The following is a 16,399-nucleotide window of genomic DNA, read 5'->3' on the forward strand; positions in this document are numbered from 1 at the left end:
CTGCATTTCATTAATTATTTATCTCCTTTCCCCTGCAGTTAAAGATCAGAAAGACTTGCCAAGCAAGCTGTGGATTGGCTTGAACCATCTGGACTGGATGCAGGGCTGGCAGTGGTCTGATGGGTCAGCTTTATCTTTTGCCCCTTGGGAAACAGGTAATTTCAATCAGACAGTGTATTATAAAGAATCTTATAGTAGGTTATGGTTTGTGTTTCTGTTTTAAAACTAGAGGTCGAACGATATTGGATTTTACCGATACCGATAACTAGGTAGGACCACACTGGCTGATACCGATTATTCGACCGATAGTTTTTAAAATGGATACTGAATGGAAAATAAATAGTGCTCTGCTGTTTAAAAAAAAAAAAGAACCATACTTTGTAAATGAGTAAAAATATTAATATAAATTATATATTGATCATTACAGTTAGTTCATTGTTCATTAATGTTAACAAAAGCAACTAAAATTTTTAAAATATATCAGTAAATGCTGAAAGTAACACTCTAACAAGTAACAATACTTCTATTCTACAGCTTTTATCAATCAAATGGACTACAAATGGACTCATATTGTAAAGTTTTACCATTACGTCAACAATCAAGCTAAAGATGGCCATCTTTAAATATCTACACAAAGGCCACAGTATTAAAATTGCATACATATGGATATTATGTACTTTCACAATTTAACTGCTTCTATTCCAGAACATTTGTGGTTATCTAATCAAAATATAAAAATATGTTAGTCACACAACGGGCAAAAGTGCAGCGCCACGTCTAGAAGAACTTGCAGCTATCCGATATCACACACACACGTCGCGTCCAATTCAAGCCGTGGCCTACAACACTTTATTTGATCACTAAATGGGCAAAAGTATACTGCTGTCCTTTCTCCAATAATGCAGCATCTAGTCAACCAATTCATCGCTTAGTAATGACATGAAAACATGCACTACAGTATACTGTACACACCGTTTCGTTGTCGATGTTTTAAATCCGCCTTTGAAGTGTCCCCCTCTGTGCAACACGTGGTGTCACGTGTCTAAACCAAGCGGCAACCTCCCTCTCTCTTTATTGAAACCAATTCATCAACTGGCCACTAGAGACTGCTCCAAAAGGAGTCAATCCCATAGACTCCCAATGTTAAAATGCCCAACTTTACAGCAGAAAAAATATGTTTACAGTGGTTTTGGTCTGTATAGCTAATTTTGCCCTTCATGTCAACTGTAAGCGGGGTGAATTTTTTTTTTTATAACTCATCCGTTTAAATCATATTAAGCCTTAAAGTTCTGCATAATTTAGGGCGTGGCCACTTGAGTGACAGGTGGATTCCCGCGGCTGTCACCACTGTCGCGCTGGGCCTCTTTGCCCATTTTCGATCCGGGATTGACATACAGTGACGCGATTCCAAAATGGCAACGGCTGACTCCTGCCCACTAAGAGCTTCAAAAATGCTCTTCAGAAACGTATGGGTGACGTCACGGACACTACGTCCATATTTTTTACGGTCTATGGTCTAAACAAATGGCACGCGCCTTCGGTGATTTCGGCCACTAGAGGCCGCTCTCGTGTACAACAAAGACTATAGGGACTTCGCTGTATAATGACGTCCAGCAACGGATCCAACCCGGAAAAGACTATCGGCGTGGCTTTTGCTGATAACCAGTAGTTCCACCACTCAACTATTATTGACGATTAATCAGAAAAACCGATACATCGGTCAACCTCTATTTAAAACAATCGACCACAAAAAGAACATTTAGTAATTTTTGCTTAACTGACAAACGTCTGGAAGAGTAGGAATCAAACATTTTTCTTTTGAAACACTTTTCCCTTTACAATGTGCTGTGTCATCGTCTGTTGTGTCCTTCTTCTGCATTACATTTATGACATGACAGCTATTCAGTTTCAGTGATTTAGGTTAAGCAAATCAAGGAAGACGAGTTCTCTTATCTTCAGTTCTTTTATCTTATCTCTATCTTTGCTATCTTAGTACAAGTCTGCTGTTCAGAAAGTGACAATGACATTTCTTTCATAGTTGTTTTGCTGGAATAACAAACTGATGACTTGAATGGCATCTTTATGCAGCAGACACAGGCAGAATCTGTCTCTGTGATGACAGCATTGTTTCTGTTTTGGTCAGCTGTGTTGATGTGGGCAGTTTGTCTCTTCTCACCCCGTGTGTGTGGTGTCAGTGAAATGAACTGTGTCTATAAACACTTTTTATGCAAATGATTTGCATACAGTGTTGGAGAAGTTACTCTTTTTTTAGATTGTAATGGCATCAGTAGTTACTTTGAGCAGTAACTAGGGCCCTATGATTTCTGATGCAAAATACAGAATTGTGGAATACAGTCATAAAAATGGAATTTACTGTATAACGCAGAATGTTTATTGCGATATATAAATCAATGTAGGTCAGTACAGTTAAATCAATATGCGATATGGACTAGTGTCTGTGAATGTTAAACTGCTTTTTAAATATGAATCCTGCATGTTCTGCATGTCTCTTTCCTCTTATATTAATTTGTGTTCTGTGTGTGCATGTGTATGAATGGCACAGACGTGCGGTTTCATTTACTACACACATACTGAAGTGCGTGTGACGTTTGTGTGTTTTCAGCTTCTGCCTCCTCAATATATGAGTACATGAACACATAAACAATCTCTAGAACTGCTCTGATATATCTTTATATCATATACAAACAGAAGCTTTAAAGGTTTCACAGCAACCCATCAAAATAAAAGTTCGGTTTAATTTGAAGGAAACTTTGCCAGAAATATATTATTTACTGTAATGATAGTAGTACTACTACTAATAAAATTATTATTAGTTGTAAAATTATGAAATTATTACAGTAGTTTTCTAAAAAAAATATATTATTTGATTAAAAATACAGAAAAAAGCAGTAATACTGCAAAATGTTATTAGAATATAAAATAGTGTTTTTTTTTATTTTAATATGCTTTAAAATATAATTTATTTCTGTAATGCAAAGCTAAATTTTCATCAGCTGTAATGCCAGTCTTAAGTGTCACATGATCCTTCAGAAATCATTCTAATATGCTCATTTATTATCAATGTTGAAAACAGTTGTGCTGCTTAATATTTTTTTGGAACCTGTGATACTTTTTTTTCAGGATTCTTCGATCAATAAAAGGTTAAAAAGAACAGCATTTATTTAAAATAAAGATTTTCTAACAATATACACTACTGTTCAAAACTTTGGGATCAGCACATTTTTATGCTTTCTTTTTTTCTTTGAAAAAACAAAATTAAATAATTGTATTCACCAAGGATGTTAAATTAATAAAAACTAATCTTAATAAATGTATTTTAATACTCCATCTAATATGCTAATTCAAATGCATTTACAGTAGTTTGTATTTATTGTACACTCTGTTAAACTAATAAATAAAGAAATACACTTTAATAAAAAAGTGTTTTGCATATACAAATTTAGGGTTAATACTATTATAGATTTCTGAAAAAGAATTAAAAAATGAATTAACTGTTCTATATATATTCTGTTTCTACTGGCATTGTTTACATAAAGTGTTACATTTGTGTGTCATGTGGCATGTTTGTTAGGCATCCCAATCAGATCCCTTATGTCGGACGAGGACTGTGGGATTCTGAAGGAGCCGCTGCGTTTCGGCGCAGAGACGTGTGAACATCGGCTTCCTTTCATCTGTATGAAGAATGAAAAAGACAGTGAGAGTACAGGTCAGATTTTGCCCTCTTGTTCTGTTTTCCTTCTTTTTTCCCCTCATTTTCACAGCACAGTCTCTCTTTCTTTCTCCTTTCAGCAGGCAGGGAGGTATACAAGCCCACGGTGTGTGAAGATGATTGGATTGGGTGGAAAGGATTCTGTTATAAACTCCACAGTGGAAAAGAGTCAAAACTGTCTCAGCATGAAGCTCAGAACATTTGTCGTATGAATAATTCTCAGCTTGCCAGCATCCACAGTTTAGATGATATCGAAATGCTCCACACACATTTTCACTCAGGTAAACACTGTACCTGGTACTGCACACTGGTACTGACAACACATCTGAGAAAACAAGGCGACTGGAAAATATTTAATTAGATCATCTATTAAAATGATTATGATTCATGTAAAAAAATGTATATGCAAAATATATATATATATATATATATATAGTGTCATACATTTGTACTGACTTTATATTTTTATGACTTTACACATAACAGATCTGAAGACCGAAGTATGGATTGGTCTTTCGGGGGATGGAACCACCTCAGTTTTTGAATGGGCTGATAAAGTACCGGTGTCTTTCACATACTGGGCCAGAGCTCAACCTCCACCACTTCTACCAAATACCATCCACTGCGTGTACTATGCAGGAGAGGTGTGTGTGTGTTTTATCATGTCAGATTTTAATTAAGCAATATAAAAATAAACTGAATATTAGCACAGCTCTAATTTCTCTATGCATGTTTGCAGCATCATACATGGTCTGTGTCGGACTGTGACAAGAATAGGGCTTACATGTGTATGAAGAAGGGAAGTGTGAATGAGAGCGCCCCAGAGGAAGGCTGTCCTCGAGATGGGGTGAGTGAGCATCACTGACACATGACAGAGAGTCACTACTGTAACTTGCAATGATTTCACATTCAATTTTCAAATGAATGTAGAAACAGTATAAAGACAGTATGTTTTTAATATTTAATGCCATTTTTTATCACTGATACTCACCTACTGATGTCTCTAGGAAATTGTTCTTTTTTTTCCCTAATTTTTAACCTTTGACTATAGCCATTTAACATTTCAGTATAACTGATAGCTGTCAATTTTAACATTTGTTAGACTTGAACAAATAACAACTTCTAATTTAAGAAGTCCACTTCCAGAACAAAAATTTATAGATAATGTACTCACCCCCTTGTCATCCAAGTTGTTCATGTCTTTCTTTTTTCAGTTGTAAAGAAATTATGTTTTTATCCATATAATAGAGTTTGAACTTCCAAAATGTAGTTTAAACGCGGTTTCAAATGATCTCAAATCGTTGTAAAAGAGCCAAGCCGAGGAAGAAGGGTCTTATCTAGCAAAACGATCTGTTATTAGCATAAAAAAAAATACAATTGAAATACTTTTAATCTCAAACGCTCTTCTTGTCTTGCTCTGCCTGAACTCTTTGTATTCTGGCTCGAGACAGTTAGGGTATGTCGAAAAACTACAAGCGTATTTTTCTCCTTCAACTTCAAAAATCATTTCAGAATCATCCTACATCGCTGCAGAAATACTTTGCAGTCTTTGCAAAGTGAACATGCAAAAAAGATCAAACACTCTCAACAAAAAAGGTAAAACAGCGATATAGGGTGATTTCGAAGTTGAGGGAGAACATGAGATGGGAGTTTTTCGACATACCCTAACTGTCATTGACCGGAAAGGAAACAGGCAGTCCAGGCAGAGTAAGACAAGATGAGCGTTTGACATTGAAAAGTATATAAATTGTATTATTTTTATGAAAATAACCGATTGTTACGCTAGATAAGACCCTTCTTCCTCAGCTGGGATTGTTTACAACTGCATTTGGGATTGTTGAAGCCACATTTAAACTGCATTTTGGAAGTTCAACTCGGGGCACCATATCAGTCCATTATATGGAGAAAAATGCTGAAATGTTTTCCTCAAAAAACATAATTTCTTTACGACTGAAGAATGAAAGACACGAAAATCTTGGATGACAAGGGGGTGAGTACATTATCTGTAAATCTTCTCCTTTAAGTGAACTTAAAACAATCTTCACATAAACCAATTATTTACCTGTGCCCTTTAGCAAGTAGGAAATATACAGAAATTGAATAAAGTTATCAAACACTGAATTCTAAATTAACTATAGATGAATCCTTAAAGTTACAAAGGTTATTGATTTCCTCTTTTTTTGTTTTGTTTTTTGCTTAACAGAAATTCACAGCACCTGGGTTATTAGGTTATTTGGCGGCTATTACTTTAAGAGTTCCCACTGCTGAACATGACGCAGATCTGACATGCATGCTCGTAGTTTCATTCACGCTTTAATATGAAATGATACAGGCTACAATTGAAGAGCACTTGCTACAAGCACAGTATAAGGGCTAACAGGACAGGAAAATTAGTTTTTAGTGATGTATGGCCTGATGACATCTCAATCTCATTTGAAACATTGTTAAACTGGAAAAATGTATTGTTTGCTTTAACGCGTTCATTTTGACAGCACTAGTTGAAATACTTCATGTTTGTGCTTCATGTTGTTGTTATTGCCATTAATTTAGATTCCAGGTGTGAATCTGATTCATGAATCAGCAGACATCTGTTTATTCTTCTCTCTAGAATTGGAAGAGACATGGCGACGCTTGCTATAAAGTGGACACGGAGCTGGTGTTCTATAAAAACAGCTGCCACATCACCATTAATAACAGGTATCTGTTAACATATATTTGACTGAGTCAAGATCAGCATGAAACTATCGATTATACACTTACATTTAATACTATCACTTAAAGGGATAGTTCACCCAAAAATGAAAATTCTGTTGTTAATTACTCACCTTCATGTCGTTCCAAACCCGTAAGACCGTTCATCTTCGGAACACACATTGAGATATTTTTGATTAAATTTAAGAGCTTTCTGACCCTGCATAGACAGCAATGCAACTGACACGTTCAAGGCTGAGGTAGTAAGGACGTTGTTAAAATAGTCAGTGTGACATCAGTGGTTCATCCGTAACTTTACAAAACTATGAGAATACTTTTTGTGTGCAAAGACAACAAAAATAACAATTTTATTCAATAATTTCTTCTCCTCTGCATCACCCTAGGCGCCATTATGAACTATCCCTTTAAAGGAGAAGTTTACTTCCAGAACAAAAATTTACAGGTAATTTACTCACCCCCTTGTCATCCAATATGTTCACGTCTTTCTTCAGTTGGAAAAAAAAACGTTACAGGATTTTTCTCCATATAATGGACTTCTATGGTGCCCCTGAGTTTGAACTTTCAAAATGCAGTTTAAATGCAGCTCTAAACAATCCCAGCTGAGAAAGAAGAATCTTATCTAGCGAAATGATCGGTTATTTTCTAAAAAAACTGACAAGCTCTGCATTAACTCTGCGTATTCCGGTTCAAGACAGTTAGGGTATGTCGAAAAACTCCCATTTCATTTTCTCCTCCAACTTCAAAATTGTCTTTTATCGCTGCAGAAGTACCGACCCAGTGTTTACAAAGTGAACAAACACCCTTTACAAGAAAAAGTAAAACAGCTATGTAGGATGATTTTGAAGTTGGAGAAGAAAATTCAATGTGAGGTTTTTTAAACTCTCTTGAATTGGAATACACAGAGTTAATGCTGAGCTAGACAAGACGAGCATTTGAGGTTAAAAAGTATAGAAATTGTAATTTTTTTTAGAAAATGACAGATCGTTTCGCTAGATAAGACTCTTTATCCTTGGTTGGGATCGTTTAGAGCCTTTTGAAGCTGTATTTAAACTGCATTTTGGCAATTCAAACTCATGGGCACCATTGAAGTCCATTATATGGAGAGAAATCCTGAAATGTTTTCCTCAAAAAACACAATTTCTTTACGACTGAAGAAAGAAAGACATGAACATCTTGGTTGACAAGGGGGTGAGTAAATTATCTGTAAATTTTTGTTCTGGAAGTGAACTTCTCCTTTAAGTCTGATCTTTCAAAAATGGAATAGCACACATGATATGAAGCATCATACAGTACACTTTAGGGTTTTGTTCAAATATCTCAAGTATATGATTAGTAATAATAGTGAGCCATTAATAGAACTAATTTCTAATTTACAATTTTTTTAGTAACATGAAGATGTGTAATCCTCTCTCTAGATTTGAGCAGGCCTTCATTAACAGTCTTCTGAAAGAACATATCAGCACTGAGGTGTTGTATTTCTGGACGGGGCTACAGGACACTAAAGGCTCCAGGGAGTACCAGTGGATTAGTCAGGATGGGACGGCAGACCGGGTCACTTACACCAACTGGAAATGGCCAGAACCAAGTAATTCACATCATGGGATTGACTGTGTTTAATATCCTAATACATTTCTTTATTAGACAAATGCAGACTTAAAGGAATGGTTCCTCTTGTCGTTTCAAACCCGTAAGACCTTCGTTCATCTTTAGAACACAAATTAACATATTTTTGATGAAATTCAAGAGCTTATACAGACGATAAACTAAGAGAGACAGACGTTCTACGTCAGAACGCCGGCTCCTGCATCATGTTCCTCTCCTGAGTGTACGTGAAAGACTGATAAATTGTTGGATAAAGTTGTCGGTTTTATTTTTCTTTGCACACAAAAAGTATTCTCGTAGGTTCGGAAATTTATGGTTGAACCACTGATGTCACATGGACTATTTTAACAATATCCAGACTGCCTTTCTGGGCCTTAAACATGTCTTTTGGGTCAGAAAGCTCTCAGATTTCATCAAAAATATTTTAATTTGTGTTATGAAGTTGAACAAAGGTCTTATGGGTTTGGAACGACACAGGGTGAGTAACTAATGACAGAAAATTATTATTTTTAGGGTGCACTATCCCCATATTGTTTTCCTTGGTAAACCAATATCAATTAAAGGGAGGGAAAATCGTTACCTAACTTTTTCTAAATACCATACTTCAAAAGATTTTGCATTAAAGGAGTAATTCACTTCCAGAACAGAAATCAGATAATTTGCTCAACTCCTTGTCATCCAAGATGTTTATGGCTTTCTCTTTACAGTCGTAAGAAATTATGTTTTTTGAGAAAAATATTTCACGATTTCGCTCCATATAGTGGACTTTCGTGGTGCCTGTGAGTTCGAACTTCCAAAATGCAGTTTAAATGCAGCTTCAAAGGGCTCTAAACAATCCCAGCAGAGGAAGAAGAGTCTTATCTAGCGAAACGATTGGATAATTTCTACAAAAATTTGTTCAATTTATATACTTGTTAATGTCAAACACTCGTCTTGTCTAGCTCTGCGTGAACACTGTGTATTCCGGTTCATGATAGTTAGGGTATGTTGAAAAACTCCTATTTGATTTTCTCCTCCAACTTCAAAATCATCATGTTTTACCTTTTTTTGCAAAGGGGGTTTGACCTTCTTTACATGTTCACTTTGTAAACACTGGGTAGGTACTTCTGCAGCGATATAGTTAGAGGAGAAAATGAGATAGGAGTATTTCGACCTACCCTAACTGTATTGACCCGGAATGCACAGAGTTCACGCAGAGCTAGACAAGATGAGCATTTGAGGTTAAAAAGTATATAAATTGTAAATTCTTTAGAAAATAACCAGTCGTTTCACTAGATAAGACCCTTCTTCCTCGATTGGGAGTGTTTAGAGCCCTTTGAAGCTGCATTTAAACTGTATTTTGGAAGTTCAAACTCACAGGCACCATAGAAGTCCACTATATGGAGAAAAATCCTGAAATTGCCTGAAAAAACATAATTTCTTTACAACTGAAGAAAGAAAGACAAGAACATCTTGGGTGAGTAAATTACCTGTAAATTTTTGTTCTGGAAGTGAACTTCTCCTCTAAGTTTGAATGTGAATATGTGTTTCAGCTTTCGCTGGTGGCTGTGTGGTGATGTCTACTGGGAATCATTTGGGCCAGTGGGCTGTTAAGAACTGCACTCTGTTCAAAGCTGGTAATATCTGTAAGAAACCCATTAAATCACTGGTCAAACCCACCCCAGATCCTATTCTGCCCAATCCCAATGCTTCCTGCGCACCAGGATGGGTCTCGAGGGAAGGCCTGAGCTACTGTTACAAGGTCTGTTAAGCTGGAATTTTTTTTTAAACAATAGGAGCTGAGTCAAGACAATTTCTAGTTGTATCTAATCACCCTCTATTGCAATGTGTCTGCAGGTGTTTCACGAGGAGCGTTTAACCAGGAAGCGCTCATGGGAAGAGGCAGAGCGATTCTGTCAGGCACTAGGTGGTCACTTGCCCAGCTTCACCAATGCTTACGACATGCAAGTGTTACATTTCATCCTGAGAGACTCTATCAGGTACAGACAGTAGAGATAGGACTCCCATTATCATATTACCCCACATACCCACGCAAAACCAGATGGTGTAAAATGTTTTGACTTGTTCCCTTACAGCGATAACCGTTTTTTCTGGGTGGGACTAAATCGACGAAATCCAAATAACGACAACAACTGGGAGTGGAGTGACGGTCGCCCGGTGAGTCACTAACATATGATGTTTTCTGAACAAAATAAAGACATCACTGAGTTGTGATCGGAGCCATCCGTTGCTTCTTTAATACTTGGTTGACTAAAGCTAACGTGTAAAATGTGGAGGTGTTTGTCAGTTGTTTCTGTTGCTTGGTAACAGGTCTCCATGATGATCTTTCCTGAGGAATTCAACGAAGATGACACCTACAACAGGGATTGCGTTGCCTTTAAGGTGTGGTAAACATGACCCCCATGCAGTGCATGACCCCTGACCGCTCATAACATCGCAACAATGCATTATTACACAATGTTATCTCAACAAACAGCACAAGAAAGGAAACATGCTAGTCTGGCTGGTCCTGTCTTATAAAACATATAATTACAAGTCATAAAACTTTACTCACTTGACTTTTGAAGATGATTGGGTAGCTGTGCATATTTCGGTTGAAAGCAGTTTAATATTTATATGATTTAATTTTATTTCGCAGTAAGCACACAAGATTAATTTCTCTTTGAGCACTGATATAAAACACTAAAGTAACACAATAAATGTAATCTAAACAAACTAAAATGTAATATTAAACACTGTAATGTGAATAACTGATCGCAAAAATCATAAGAAATACAACTATTTTAATAAATGAAAGGGAAATGCAATGTCACAGAAACTTTTACTGTTTCCCGCTGTAAATTTATAAGATGACTTTGCCTTTTTACTGTTTAATTTTAACAGAACACATATAGTGAATGTACACTACTGTGCAAAAGTCTTAGGCCAATTATTATTTTCACCAACAAAAAATGCCTTTAAACCAGTTATTTCGATTTTTTTGCTGTAGTGTGTCAATAGAAAATATCGGTTTACTTTTCTAAACATTCCTTTTGCCATTAATTGTAACTTTGCAGGTGGGTTTCTTTAAGCATCTTGGAGACGTTGCCACAGTTCTTCTGAATTTAGTTTGTCCCAGTTTGTTCTGTTTCTTGATGTCATTCCAGATGGACTGGATGATGATGAGATCAGATCTCTGTGTGGAGCACTGGCTGTTGTCCAACTCCTTGTGCATACAAAAATCTCACTGGATTATTACAATTAAAGGCAAAAGGAATGTTGTTTAAATGTAAACTGATATTTTCTACTGACACACTACAGCAAAATATTGAAATAACTGGCTTAAAAACATTTCTTGTTGGTTAAATGGTCTTAAATGGTCTAAATGGTCTAAGGCTTTTACACAGTAGTGTATTTGGCTGATGTTTGTTTTATTTAGACGTGTAAATGTTGGGATGGGACAGTAATTGACAAAACAGCCTGTCGCTGTTAGAAGCTAACAGTCAATCAATAATCAGAAATCTAGAATAGTCACAGCATGACCTACATGTGGCCTTTGCCTTCTATTAGGGAGCATTGGTAAATCAGATTGATAGATTGTCATTAAACAGGATTCAAATACTCAAAAATATATCAGAGGCATCAAACTATGGAAGCCCATTTCCGCCACTGTACAAAAAATAAAAAAGGTAATTGCGACTTTTTATCTCTCAATTCTGACGTTTTTCCCTCAGAATTGTGCATTACAAACTCGCAATTCTGACATATTTATTATCAGAATCGCATGATGTAAACTTGCAGTTGCGAGTTGTAAAGCCAGAATTGCGAGATGTAAATTGTGCGATATAAACATTTAAGTTTAAAACTTTAAGTTTGTATCTTAAAAGACTTATATGTTCTCAGAATTTGGAGTTTATATCTTACAATTCTGAGAAAAAGTCAAAATTGCGAGATACAAACTTTTAAAGGGGTCATATGATGTTGCTAAAAAGAACATTAGTTTGTGTATTTGGTGTAATGCGATGTGTTTATGTGGTTTAAAGTTCAAAAAACACAATATTTTCCACATAATGTACATTATTGCTCCTCTTATTAAATAAGCTTATAGTTCTAAAAGCAAGGTATTCTCTGATTGCTATCCGGTGTGCTGTGATTGGTCGAATACCTCAAGCGTGTAATGGACGTTACGCCCCTTACAATGTTGTGATGCCGTGTCGTGGTGCGAGGAGACAAAAACAATAAAACCCATTATAAATGAGGCATTTGTTGCATGCAGTGGGGACATAACTACTAATTATAATGACTCAGTACTATCTTTTTAAGCATTGCGTTGCACCGCATAAACATAGCACAGTGTCTGTATTTGTGATAGTGGAAACAACAAACCACAAGCACTACTCTACAGTGCTCAAAACTCACGTTTGAATAGTCAGTAGCAAATTATTTAAATATGAAAAGGTACTTACAGGTTGTGAGTCAGAATCTGACTAACTTAACCACATATGTGTCCTCATTTGGAAGGCTAAATAAAGTACTTTCACTTTCGCAATGAAACACACAGTGTCTCCACAGCATGGCGGCAGCTGCAACAATAATACAGTGAGAATAATAGTTATGTGTTCTTTCTGTGCATGTGTATATATATGGACGGTGTAATGCAAATCTACCCACACCGTGATGTAGACATGTGGGGGCGTGTTTGAATGAGCCGTTTTGGGAAGGTGAGGCTAAGTCTTAAAGGAGAAGTCCACTTCCAAAACAAAGATTCACATAAAATGTACTCACCCCCTTGACATCCAAGATGTTCATGTCTTTCTTTCTTCAGTCGTAAAGAAATTATGTTTTTTGAGGGAAACATTTCAGTATTTTTCTCCATATAATGGACTGATATGGTGCCCCGATTTTGAACTTCCAAAATGCAGTTTAAATGCAGCTTCAAACGATCCCAATACAATTTATACCTGTTAATGTCAAACGCTCGTCTTGTCTTACTATGCCTGGACTGTTTTTTTCCAGTTCATGACAGTTAGGGTATGTCGAAAAACTCATGTCTCATCTCATGTTCTTCCTCAACTTCAAAATTGTCCTATGTCGCTGTTTTACCTTTTTTGTTGAGGGTTGGAGTTTTTCGACATACCGTAACTGTCTTTAGCCAGAATACACAGACCTTAGGGAGAGCAAGATAAGACGAGCGCTTGACATTAAAAAGTATTTAAATTATATTTTTTTAATGAAAATAACTAATCGTTTCACTAGATAAGACCCTTCTTTCTAGGCTGGGATTGTTTACAACCGCATTTGGGATCGTTTGAAGCTGCATTTAAACTGCATTTTGGAAGTTCAAACCATAGCATAGCAGTCCATTATATGAAGGAAAATCCTGAAATGTTTTCCTCAAAAAACATAATTTCTTCACGACTGAAAAAAGAAAGACATGAACATCTTGGATGTCAAGGGGGTGAGTACATTATATGTGAATCTTTGTTTTGGAAGTAGACTTCTTCTTTTAACTTTCATAATAAATATCTCTTTGGGTTTGAGACTTTAAGCTTTGCAAATTTAAAGATCTTATATATGCACAAACAGCTTGTAACACTCCAAAGACAAAGGATTACTTTAAAGAAGTAATTTATTTATGACTTTATTTCTCAGAATTGTGACTTTTTTTTTATATCACACACTGCTGATTTTATAACTAACAATTATTAGTTCATATAATGCAGTTCTGAAAAAAAAGTCGGCACTACGAGATGTAAACTCGCAATTGCGAGGGGAAAAAAGTTGTGAGATTAAAACTCACAATTACCTTTTCTTTATTTTTTTTTTATTCAAAAAGGCTTCCATATCAAACAGACAATAATAAGAACAAAAAAAACATTCATTATAGAATAGTAGATGTTACACAGTAGAAACCAAATTGCGCTTGAATTTTTACAGCTTGTAATAATTTATTGCTATTTTTTTTTTTGTCTGTGTGTTGTATCATCAGACCTTGAAAGGACCCAGTAAGCCGTTTCTCTACCTCCTGTTTTATAATACTGCTCCACGGTCTTTTTATCCCAGCACCTTTCACTGCGACGCCAAACTGGAATGGGTGTGTCAGATACCACGAGGTAAACAACACCAAATATTATTGGCAAAGTTTTCACAGTTTTTAATACTTATGTATATAGATTCTATATTTACTTGGCGAACAACAAATTAGTGGAAATGTGTTTTAAGCAGTCTTATGAGTTTTAAAAGTGTATTCTTCTTCTACAGTATTGCTTGTACTGTAAAAGAGCTACAAGTATGTTAAGAGCATACAGGTTTGAAGCCATGTGAGCCTAGCTAATACGTTTTTAATCAAAAACATATGCTGATTTCATGGTCTTTGTGTCATCCTCTAGGTCAAATACCAAAAACACCAGAATGGTACAACCCAGGTAGAGCATAGATTTCAAATCAAATGCCCAAATATGTCATAGATTATGTACTTTTTTGTGAAATCACTGATATGTTTTGTGTTTCACTGCTAACAGATGGGCACCATAACACATCAGTGTTTATAGACGGCCAGGAGTTCTGGTTTGTAACAGAGCCAAAGTTGTCCTTTGAGGAGGCCAACTTGTACTGCAGCAGCAACAGCAGCAAACTCGCCTCACCCGACACCCTTAATGCCATGCGCCGCCTACAGGAACAACTTTTAGAGGTACCAGAGGGGGCAGATGTTTTTATAAACCCTGAATTACAGTGGGTTTGGGGAGGTCTGGCTTTTTAAATTAAAGACTGTCAAAACAGAATGTTGGTGACGTCTTAAAATGAGGCCTACACATACTGACAAGTAAATGCATAAAAAAGCACAGACAGAGCACAGAATGTTTCTCTCAAAACTATTATGAATTTTCTTGTATTTTTCTTTTTATTTATTTTCGTTTGTTATTATTTAAAACATAATTAAAGGTATTTAAAAATTAATGAATTCAATTTTAACAGTTTTACAAAAGTAATACACTGCCATCCAATAAACAAACTACTGTTCAAAAATTTAGCATCGGTAAGATTTTTAATGTTTTTGAAATAAGTAGCTCATCAAGGCTGTGTTAATTTGGTTAAAAAACTGCAAAAATAGTACTATTGTGAAAGAACTGTTAAAAGAACTGTTTTAAAATATTTTTTAAAATTTAATTGCTGTAATGTCAAGGCTGAACTGTTGAAAACAGATTGTTTATCAATTTAAAGCATCCTTGCTAAATAATAGTATTAATTTTTATTTTTTATAACTTACTGGCCCCAAACTCCCATTTTGAACAGCAGTAAATACTGTACGAATAAAACTTTCCCTCCTTTTGAACTGAGTGCTATTAAATCAGATATATAGATGTACAGCAAAATTGTATATATTAAATAAATAGCTTTAGAATAATATCTCAAAAATAATTTGTTTATCTTAAATACAAAACTGAGCATGCCATTTTACCTGTTGCTTGTGTTTGTATCTATAAAAACAATAGCCTGTGTGCATTATTATTGGTAGATTGAAACCAAAACGCATATTTTTTTTTTTTTTTTTTAACAGTTTTTATATACTTGGTGTATCAAAAATTGTAAAATCAATTGCTTGTTTCTTTTTTAATGTTCTGCTGGCAGTACTGTAAGAAACAACACCCATGCTCATAAATGGATGATAATAAAGGAAGTCCACTTCCAGAACAAGTCACAAATAATTTACTCACCCCCTTGTCATCCAAGATGTTAATGTCTTTCAGTCGTAAAGAAATTATGGTTTTTGAGGAAAACGTTTTAGGATTTTTCTTCATATAATGGACTTCAATTGTGCCCCCGATTTTGAACTTCCAAAATGTAGTTTAAATGCAGCTTCAAAGGGCTCTAAACGATCTAGCAAAACGATCGGTCATTGTTTTTGAAAAAAAAAAAAAGTGTATACTTTTTAAGCACAAAAGCTCGTGTAGCACAGGGTCTGGGATGCACGTCCATGGATCGTTCTTGAACGATTCGTTCATTTTAAACAAATCTTTAATGTGACTCGAAGAACGAGTCATCTCAGGGAGTGATTCGTTCAGTCGCGCATGCGCAACATCCTATTAGCTTCTGTACTGGAATTAGTTCACCTGTTTCGAGTCTGTGGGTTTTCCGAGTCATTCGTTCGTCTTATGGGGCTGTCACGCCACGCTGATTTTGCTAAAATGAACGAAATGACTTGAAAAAGATTTGTTCATTTTGCTGAACGAGACTCAAAGGTCCGAGTCACAAAATAATCCGAACTTCCCATCACTACTATGAATCACGTCTTCAAATCACCACAAGTTCATCGTCTGTGTGCGCCATCTCAAAAAGGTAGAGTATGTCGAAAAAATACATGTTGTTTTCTCCTAC

The 16,399-nt window shown here is 35.8% G+C and overlaps 1 protein-coding gene across 2 annotated transcripts in view; it reads left to right on the forward strand.

Annotated features, from left to right (window-relative positions):
* The window catches only part of ly75 (lymphocyte antigen 75), a 41,041-nt gene that overhangs the window by 9,627 nt on the left and 15,015 nt on the right, over positions 1–16,399 (forward strand). The window contains exons 5-18 of one of the 2 annotated variants that reach the window (XM_051122178.1): positions 39–155; positions 3,593–3,727; positions 3,811–4,011; positions 4,217–4,374; positions 4,470–4,577; positions 6,339–6,427; positions 7,858–8,027; positions 9,577–9,785; positions 9,881–10,023; positions 10,120–10,201; positions 10,355–10,426; positions 14,013–14,136; positions 14,413–14,448; positions 14,545–14,714. In XM_051122178.1, the coding sequence (XP_050978135.1) occupies positions 39–155; positions 3,593–3,727; positions 3,811–4,011; positions 4,217–4,374; positions 4,470–4,577; positions 6,339–6,427; positions 7,858–8,027; positions 9,577–9,785; positions 9,881–10,023; positions 10,120–10,201; positions 10,355–10,426; positions 14,013–14,136; positions 14,413–14,448; positions 14,545–14,714 (1,814 nt within the window). The remainder of the gene's footprint in view (positions 1–38; positions 156–3,592; positions 3,728–3,810; positions 4,012–4,216; positions 4,375–4,469; positions 4,578–6,338; positions 6,428–7,857; positions 8,028–9,576; positions 9,786–9,880; positions 10,024–10,119; positions 10,202–10,354; positions 10,427–14,012; positions 14,137–14,412; positions 14,449–14,544; positions 14,715–16,399) is intronic. The other variant, XM_051122179.1, reaches the window with a different exon arrangement.

Source organism: Labeo rohita, chromosome 11, assembly GCF_022985175.1.
Source record: "Labeo rohita strain BAU-BD-2019 chromosome 11, IGBB_LRoh.1.0, whole genome shotgun sequence".
In the NCBI taxonomy this organism is placed as follows: Eukaryota; Metazoa; Chordata; class Actinopteri; order Cypriniformes; family Cyprinidae; genus Labeo; species Labeo rohita.